The 9,962-nt window shown below is 37.2% G+C and overlaps 1 protein-coding gene across 2 annotated transcripts; it reads right to left on the reverse strand.

The window, feature by feature from the left end:
- Window positions 1–905: 905 nt before the first annotated feature.
- Window positions 906–9,692, reverse strand: atf5b (activating transcription factor 5b). 2 transcript variants are annotated; one of them, XM_063016580.1, is made up of 4 exons: window positions 9,365–9,692; window positions 7,668–7,889; window positions 6,223–7,366; window positions 906–3,644 (listed from the first exon to the last, which is right to left on the reverse strand). In XM_063016580.1, exons 3-4 carry the CDS (start codon window positions 7,356–7,358, stop codon window positions 3,452–3,454), a joined length of 1,329 nt encoding a protein of 442 aa, XP_062872650.1. In that variant the 5' UTR covers window positions 7,359–7,366; window positions 7,668–7,889; window positions 9,365–9,692; the 3' UTR covers window positions 906–3,451. The 2 variants fall into 2 exon arrangements, with proteins under 2 accessions (XP_062872650.1, XP_062872649.1); XM_063016579.1 differs by having other exon boundaries at window positions 6,223–7,363; window positions 9,365–9,691.
- Between the last annotated feature and the right edge of the window lie 270 nt (window positions 9,693–9,962).

Consider the following 9,962-nt stretch of genomic DNA (forward strand, 5'->3'; position numbering starts at 1 on the left):
TGTTTTTTTCGTTATCATAATTTAAAATTTAGGCCTCGTTGACTGCGTCTTTTATAAAATACATGGTACAGTGGTCTCTTGCAAAGGTCAGGGAAAACCGTCACCTTCTGTTGAAAGAAAATGTCAATGTTCAGATGTAATCCAAGCACCACCAGAACATACCTGCCATGTGTTAGAAGCTACTCTGCCCTGGTCAGGTGAGCTCTTCACTGGCATTGACCTGAAGGCTAACCATATATATATATATATATATATATTATTATTATATATTTTTTTTTTCATTTCTTAACAAAGTACTATGTCTTATTTATTCAGTTACATGAAAAAACAGATGCAGGAGTTTTTAAAATGCAAAGGTTTAAATGTGACATGTTCCCTACACCCCTGCATAAGCTGTAACTGTGTATGCTTTAATAAACTCTGTCTGTATCTGTATGCTCAATTTTGTCTTTAATACTGTCAAATTTATTTGACTTTAATACTACAGAGATTCTACACATTAGCAGTTTTCTTCTGGTTTAAAAATACCAGCTCCCTTCAGTCCTTATAAAACAATATTTAAATAGACATTTCTAACATGAATTAAATTTTTGCCTTCATTTCTGCTGCTAATCAATATTGCACAATCTTGATCTGCGATTTTGGCTGCACGTTGACTGGAGTGTCTTTCTCCATTACGCTTCGTGCTTTACACAGATCCCAGCCCATGGATATTATGAAGAAAACACATTTAAATATCATACTATGCCATTACAAACATTAAAGAACCATTTCCTACAGCTTGGAGTCTGAGTTATTACACGATGTAATAGTAGCGAGGTTTTTAATAAGGTTACACTAAAGCATATTATCTACAGAAATATTGCGAATGATATAACTCATAAAATGAACTGACAACAAGACTGTTATTTTAATGTTCTATATTAGTTCTCTTTGTGAGGGGAAAACAGAGAAAACGTCGTTATATAAATTTACCAACAATGGTTTTTGCACGGACTTAATCTAATAAAATGTGATTACCGTAAACCAGAGATTTATGACTTTTATGCTTATAAGTCATGGTAATCGTGGGCATCATAATATAATACTGAAATTATTAAAGTGGTTCTAAAACGTGTTGTATATTATAGTGGTTCTAGAAATTTGTTTGTTTGAGATTAGTAGATTCCATTATTACATCATGAAAGAACGGCAATCTGAAAGGAGGATTTACAAACAAGCTTTGTAAACAATGATTATTTGTACCTGTGTACACAAACACAAGATGGTAATTAGATTCACATTTATTGTGCTGTTTGATTCTGACGCTCATACCGGTTTCACACAGCCTTTCCTGCAAAAGGTTGTTCTGTAAGATGAGTTTTATAAGGTGTGGTTCATTAAGCAGGCCTAATAAGCACCTGGATATGTGGATCGCTGAATAAGGCCTACAATACAGGGTCTTTGAGTTCGTCAGCATCATGACGGAGATTGTTTGGCGCGTACCTGCACAAGAAAGCAAACAATCCCCATACTAATTAATAATAGTTCATGCCTTACAAAGCTAGTTTGGTTGCACGCTCTAAAGAATAAACAATAAAAGAACTGATGGCAGAAATGAAGTCTACTTGCGGTCATGACGCGCGATGCAGTGGTATAAGTGAATCATGCAGTAAAGCCAACATGCTTCAGTATTTCAGACATGCATTTGTTACCTGAGCCAGTGAAAAAAATTCAACACTTATTTGTGGGTTTTAAGCCACAGTACGTTGCTGATGTACACTGTGTTAAATGTGTTCGAATAGAGTCCTCTTGCACCCTTTAGTCATAGCAATTGAAAACAAACGTTCTACATAGAATAAAACTGATAAGTAAAATAACTATTAACATAAAAATTGTAAATAAAATATGCTTAACATTACAGTGCTCTATATAGTTCCAGTACACATGACTATCATTGATTACTTGTGCTTGCTACTTAGGCAGCGTTCGCATGAACATTTTTGGCAACCATCAGAAATCGCATTGAATGCATTGCTGGTGAAATTGTGGGCAGGTATTTTTTTTTTTTATCATAGCACCAGAAAACAATATTATTATTATTAATTTGAGAATATTATTAATGATCAAAATCAGTAACGACTAATAGTACTGTACTAATTTAGCATGCTTTGTACAGTATGATGGGAATTGGGACAAAGTCATAAATACACACATGGATCACTGAATCCATGTTTTCTATTGTTAAAGGCTCTGAAAACTAAATGTTTTGTGCTAAACTGGACAGTTTTAGTTAAAACGCTGTCTGCCAAAAAATATAAAGACACCTCATCATTATGGAGCCGAGGTGTTACAGCCACATTCTTAGCTAACTGGTGTATATAACAATTAATATAAAATAAATTACATGCCTTGAATTTTGTGCCAACCGTAATGTTCCACTTTAACTGTGCCTCTGTGCACAAAGCAATGTCCATGAAGACATGGTTTGAGTTTGGTGTGGCGCTACTTTAGTGGCCTGCACAGAGCCCGGACCTCAAATTTACTGAACTCGTCCAATATTAGAGTACAAGTGCTGTTATGCCTTTTTAATGGCCACAAATTCTCACAGATACACTTGTGTGGCTGTGGGCTCCACATGTGGCTGGACATACAGCTAATTATGTTGAGGTGCGTTCGCTCAATAATAAACCTTTGCAATGGATAATAATAATAATGTTTTATTTATATAGCACCTTTCTTGTACCCAAGGTCACTTTACATGCATATTAAATTACATATCAAATTAGAGAGAAGGAAGGAAGTACTGAGAAAAAAGGTAGGCTTTTAGCTGAGTTTTAAAAGAAAAAAATGAAGAGCAGAGGAGGAGAGTTTGTGGTAAGGTGTTCCATAGTTTTGGGGCCATGACACTGAATGATCTACCAGCAAGAGACCAGTATCTGAGGACATAAATGGTCATGCAGGTGAATAGGGGTGTAAAAGTTCTGATAAGTAGACCAGGGCCAGACCATTGAGGGATTTATATGTTAGTAATAGAACTATAAATTGAATATGGAGCGAGATGGGTAGCCAGTGTAGTTGATGGATAGAGCATTATGTCAACATCTATAACATTAGTGTGTATCCGGTAGATGCCAAGAATGCCCATGTGAACACAGTTTTACAGTCTGTATTGTACTGAACCACTGTGCAGCTAACATACATAGAGTAACATATTTTGTTCTATTTTGGTAGATTTGAGTCTGCACAGAGCATTGTAATATAAAGCTCAAAGAAACTTGACTGTTTCTAACATAACATAAGCTCTCAGAGTACTAAGATTACTGGTCAGCTTAAAGCTACTATCACAGTGTGTTCGAAAACATTTCAAGTCCTTCATCACATTTGCGTGAGCTCTCTTTTGAGCCTCACAGTCCATCAAAAACATGCCGTCAGAGCTGATGTCCTTACAGAAAAAAAGCTGGTGCTGAGATCAAGTTGAGGCACTGCAATCCTCTTTCAAGCGCTGACTCCGAGCCTTGTACACTTCGATCAGGAGGTCTTTGACGTACTGGATCTCTCTCTCGACGGATTCGGCTTTGTCCCGCAGCTCCCTGTTACGGCCTTCCAAGCCGTGAAGCTGCTCCTCCAAACAGTCCTGCTCTGCCCTCTTGCGCTGCCGATACCTGACGAATAAAGTTTAAAACCAGACCTGTGAGGACATGCTGGATATAAACTAGGACCGTCACAATTATTAAATGTGTCTAATTGTAATTACTCATAATGACCGTGTGTCTGATTACGCACTTGTTTTAACAATCCTAGCAATTACATAATCAAATTTTAATACCTTCTAATTGAAAAGAAAATTAAAAGCAATTTCCTAGCTGAATGTTATGAACCCTCTGCAACTGTAGGAAATTTTTTTTTAATTAATAACCACTTCTGTCCTAATTAGGGGGGTCCGGTGTCACTTGTAATCACAGGGCACAAGGCCAGAATACATCGTGGACAGAGTGGCACCAGTATATGCACATATGACCATCTGCAAACAAAGGTGAAACCTACATGAACATGGTGAGAACATGCCAAACATTTCACAGACGGGCCCAAAGGCGAGGTCTGAACCCATGTTCACAGGACTCTGCTGCATCTCTGTGCCACATTTAATAATAGCTTTATAGTCTGGATGCACTGAAAAGGTCACACTGATGTATAATTCTTTTATTTATTTTATTTATGCATAAATAAGATTCCTGTCCGACTTTCACTTCATGGCCAAACACATGTAGATTCACCTTTTGCTAACAGGTGTGTAAAACTAATTATAATAAAATAATGCTACCGTTAGGGGTAGCTACAGTGGATCATTCATCCACATATTTGATATGTCACAGTTTTACTCCGGATGCCTTTCTTCACGCAACACTTTCATTTATCCGGGTTTAGGACAGGCACTAAGGGTGCACTAATGTGTCACCCACAATTTGAAACACACACATAATCCCAACCCAGGATTCCTGAAACGTGTGCACTGCTTTTACCAGCAGCGTGGCTTTTACCATTACTTACACACACACACACACACACACATAAAGACACACACTTAAATCCCTAATTAACCTCAATTTGCATGACATAATTCTTACTGTCATGTCTGATATCCAGAATTGTATTTATTATTAAGCCTCACTTAAAGGCCTCATGCTTTTAAAAATTGTAGTTAAAGGTTAACTATCAAACTAAAAATCTGATCACCTGTTTAATTGTCTTTGCTCGTGTTCCCAGATTGTTTATATTTATTCTATTATCTGCTATTTTTCTTTATGTACATACTCATTGTTCAGAACTGTATAATTTAATTTAAAAAATAATAATTATAAACGATACCGTTCCTAAAATACACAGTTACATGTGAAGGGTACATGTGCAGTGGTGAAATACACTAGCTCACTATCAGCCAGACAGACGTCTGCACAGACATGACTGACCGAATCAGACAGGCAGACCAGAATGACCCACTGTGGCGACCCCTTAAATACTCCAAAAAATACAGCTGACTACAAACAGTTCAGTTTTTTTTTTGCAAGTTCATAAAAAAATTAGATTGTGGACCTTCTAAAGTAATTACAATAAGAACAATCAATACGTTTTATCAAATGTCTGAAGACACACACACACACACAAATTCTTTTATTATATCTTGATCCGAGAATCTGAAAATTTGAGACACAGGTAGCTACTGCCATACACATCCACAATCCTAGCCCTATTACAGTCCAGCTCCTCCTAGAAGAGTGCAAAGTGTTTAAGGATGCACTCATGTATTGTTAGGATTGCATCATAGCAGCTGTTGTGCACAACATCATGCAAGAATTACACACTATTATTATCTCAATAACAATAATATTCCCAAGTGTTTTTCTTTTTAAATTTTTTTTTTAAACTTTCTATTTAAAACCCTTCTATTTAAAACGGCCTAACTTTATTTAAATACTTATAATGGATTCAAAAAGGGCACATTTGCAATTCACTTTTAAATCATCACTTTTTTATCTGCAAGATCATTTTTCAAAAGAAGCGTAAAGAGTAATGATGAACAAAACATCACATCGGCATCAGGATTGCATTTCGTGCTTGCAACAGTCTCGTCACAAAGCTGCAACAGTCTAGAAATTAGTAACGAGCACCCTGCAAACCAAGTTACATGATTCAAATAGGTGCTCTCAAATGGTTAGAAGCACTTTAATATATTTTTGTCCAATTTATTGCTTTTCAGGAAAAAAACACACCTGAAATGACACCAGTGACCTGAAATCATGGGTGGGTCTGGTTTGCTCCGGAATCACTGTAACATCACTGTAATGCAGTAACACAGCCAATCCATCGTGGGCTTCTACGATTCCACCAACCCTGCATACCCAGTCACGGCCAATCATGTCTGTGTGAAGATGCCTTTTCAACCAAAAGCTCTGTCCTATTTTATATTGTTTTCTCACAAAATCTTATTCATTCTTGAGATTCTAAATCCACACTTTTTTATCAAGTGACCAATAATAACTGGTTTTTGTTTTTTTATTATTAGGTTTTTTGATTATTAAAAAAGTGTTGACCACCAGAGTGGACTATGCATATATTCCTATTAACTGTTAAAAGTAGCTTAGCACGTATTTCATGTATAAACACACTACATATAGGCCTCATATCTAATCCTCAAAATATTTAGCGTGTTTGTATTAACTAATAATTTTTTTTTTACCATACCTGTAAGCAGCGGTCTTGTTCTGGTCTCGTTTCTTTTGCTTGCGCTCTCCATAGTTTCTTTCCAAGCAACTTACTTTGACCTCCGGCTTGAACATACACAAGTTCTCTCTCAGTCTCTGCATTGGTTTCTGTACCGGAAACTCCAAAGAAGATCCCACGCTGTCTCCGGACATACATTCAAAGCTCTGATCTGCAAGGCATTCATGGTTCGAGTAGCCAATATTCTGGTTATCAACACCCCCAGTTCGGACTGGAGGATCGACCTCGTTCATAAAGCCGTGATACGGGTCTAAATTGGCCGTAATTTGGTTGAAGTAGCACTCTGCCACTTCGGGGTGTTTATACGCGGGATTGCTTCCGTTTTCATTACAGTGCAACACGGGCATTGAAACACCTTCTTGACCATAGCCGAGCATCTTCATTCCATGAACCTGACCTTCTCTCCTGTGGTGAGCGTCCAGCGGTGCACCGCCATCAAAACTTTTCTTCATCTCTGCTCTGTAAAAAACATCTTCCGTAAAACATCGCTTTTCTTCTTCCTTCAGCATTATAGCACATTCTCTGACCTTTTTCGTACCATTGTGGTTCTTCGCAAAGATTTTGTCTACAGCACACTGATCTAAAGCCATCTCGGCATAACCTGAATGAGTCCCTTTGAAAGTCCATGTCTCTTTCTCGAAGACTTCAACGTCTTTGCATCCGTTTGATGCTATCCTTTGACTGGTAGAGTGGGTTCGAACGTAGCTATAGGGAGAGGGTCTCGACGTTTTAGATCTTCCAACAGGGCCGCCACAAAACCCTCTTAAATCGAGCTCCCCTGTTGAAAGGTTAACAAGCCTGGGGTTTGATTCAGACTGGTTTAGATTATAGGACGTGCAGGGCAGTTGGTAGTACGATGGGGTAGCCATAGCTTGGTAGCCTTTGTCACATTTTGGCCATTTGTCCACTTTCATTGGTGATGATTCGAATAGGTAATAATCCTCAAGTTGAGCAAGTTCCTCATTTAGTAAGGAGGTCATGACCTCCAAATCGGAGGGCACGTGGACATCATGCTCCAAGGGGGAAGGTGGTATGGATGAACCAGGAGATGATTCAGTTGACGCTGAGTGGGGGTAGTTGTCAAAATGTTCTGTCATCCAATCTGCTTGTAAAAAAAAGTGAACAATTAAAAAAAAAAAAAACTAATTTTAACATCAGCAACAAAAAAAAAATGCCTTAGAAACTTTGACATGCTTGTTTCTATTTGGCCTGCATTCTTTTAATTCATACATTTAATTAAAATGAATAGTAAACACACACGTAGAAAAGGTTTAACTTACACAGCTCAACACAGGACACACAATATGAAAGTGATTAGCTTTACTTACGGTACGCCATTAACACATATACTGCAGTGCGGTGTCCACCAGCTATCGGGTAAAATAAAAAATCCTCTCTCTGCTTACCAATTATGTTGTACGTCCGTGTTAACTCCTCCCCACTTTTTCCGGATTGGCTGTCGTTAGCCAGTAGGAAAGAGAGAAATCGGTGGCCGGCTGTGCAAATGAGGAGAATTTTGCAGGGAAGGTTCTATGCTGCCACAATCTTCGATGATTTGGTTGAAGTGCTGAATTGCATACAGTGTGTCAAAATTCAAGGTATCTGTCACACAGCACGAGTGGGTGAACCTATAAAAGACAGCAGTCAAAGACAATTTAGGTGTGAGGGAGTTTATTGCTTGATGGTGCATTTTTGCTGCTATTATTCAGTTATTGCTTGGAAAATATACAAATTAAAACTTAAAATTGCAATCAGGTTCGATCTTAAGATTACACAATAGAAGGCAAAGTCCTTTAAATATTTCTGAACGTCTTCTAATTTCTGCAAAACACGATCATGTAAATTAAAGGTCCTTAAACAGTTACATGGAATAAATCCCTTTTTTCACTCCATAACAAGTTACGTCCTAAAAATATTTAATATATATAAAAACAAACAACCAAAAATAAGTTTTAAAACATCCAAAATCAATGCTTGTATTTGACACACATGTATCATATGTGTAAAAATGAATCGATGCCTCTTTTTAAAGATGAACGGTCACATTTATGTTATAGTTTTAAATATATTTAGCTATATATTTATTTTTAATATCACAAAAGCCTTTGATTGTTTGATGGCAGAGCTTAAATTTGCATTCTATTGTTTTGAGTCATTTACAAGACAACCAAAAGAACTAGACCACTGACACTACCATATCTATCATGCTGAAGATAAAATGTGTCTGACTAATCTAATCAGTAAATAACATATATTTATTAAAGTTCTGGCATTAGTTAGGCTTTTATATTAAAAATGTGACATTTCTGCTAAAGGAATAATGGGTTTAAGAAGTTCTGATTTAAAAGAAAATGCTTTGAGATTGATTCAAATGTGTATATTAATGTAAATGAATTAAATCAGGACAATTCATGACAGAAATCGAATGGAAAGACATAACTGTGTTACTAAAATGCAAGTGGAAATAATTCTATACATTTCATTGTGATTTTCAAAGCAGCATTTCCCCAAGCAGGATCATCCTTCAATTCTAAATCATCTTGTGTACTTATTTTCGAGAGTCTGTATGATAAAGTTGATCTAGTCTGATAATAATTCAGTAGTTTTATCAGATGATTGAATGATTAATCTGCTGAATGAATGAATGAATGAATGATCTGCTCATCTTATGTGCCAATATTATACTGAAGCCAGTCACGTGACCAATGCACCGCTATGCCAGGAGTAAAAAAGGACAGAAGTATAAATAGAAGCTGATTATCAATCAAAACGTTAAAAAACTACCGCAAATCAGAGCAAAAAGTTTCTCCATCAAGAAGAAAACCTCGTTTATTTAGCCTTATTCATCAGAAGTGGTTAAAGATATACAAATGTGAAATAAACACAATGACAGTTAAATTAAACGTAGTACACAGCTTCACCCCACACTTAACAAATCTGTTAAAATAAAGAATACAGAAATAATATGTTTATGTAGTAGAATCAAGTATTTACAGACAGTTTTAAATGATTATAAAGCAATACATGGCAATAACACATGTATTGACACCTCGGATCTAGGGCGTTCCCGTACTAACATAACTAAATGAAAGTGGACACTTACTCCATGTTGATGTAAGCTGAAGTGCGGTTTCAACGCTGAAAACTCCGTCAAAATGATACTTAGATTAACAAACCATCGCTTCTATGTCGTACAAACTGTTTGCTGAGGGGAAAACCCGTGTGAAGGGAAAAAAAGCGTCTAAAAACTTTTCAGCACCAGGGAGCAACACGCCTCTCCACACGCGGCCTTATTACAGTCTGATATATCAGTCCGCCAAACAGTACTTACTCCGACTGTTGTGTGTGTACCTGTAACTGGCGGCGCTCCTTCTCACACAGATTACACTAAATACATCACTGCTTTATTTTAGCCATTTCTGTGACTAAAACTCCTAGTGCGGATTCAGAATCTTTACGAAAAGTTTAATAGTTCTGCTTTAACAAGCTATTAAAGCGGCCAGTTTGCAGGAAATGACAATGACAGGACCATCTCCGCGGAAACCAAACAAAGCGAGCAGCAGCAGAGCAAGCCCGTTATAAAGGACTAGTTAATGAGAGGAAGGACACTAGTTTGCAGTTTGGAGCTGCAGCTCATTATTGCAGCTGGTTGCATCAGACCTGCTGGAGTTGTGCCCGTGTTCAAACTCTGCTAGCACTCT

This window comes from Trichomycterus rosablanca, chromosome 20, assembly GCF_030014385.1.
Source record: "Trichomycterus rosablanca isolate fTriRos1 chromosome 20, fTriRos1.hap1, whole genome shotgun sequence".
Taxonomy (NCBI): domain Eukaryota; kingdom Metazoa; phylum Chordata; class Actinopteri; order Siluriformes; family Trichomycteridae; genus Trichomycterus; species Trichomycterus rosablanca.

What these genes read in the sequence shown, in the direction of transcription:
- atf5b (XM_063016580.1), bottom strand. Translation starts at nt 7,358, where the DNA reads ATGACAGAACATTTTGACAACTACCCCCACTCAGCGTCAACTGAATCA. An exon ending in AACAAGACCGCTGCTTACAG is followed by an intron (nt 3,645 to 6,222) that starts GTATGGTAAAAA and finishes TTTATTCGTCAG; the next exon opens with GTATCGGCAGCGCAAGAGGG.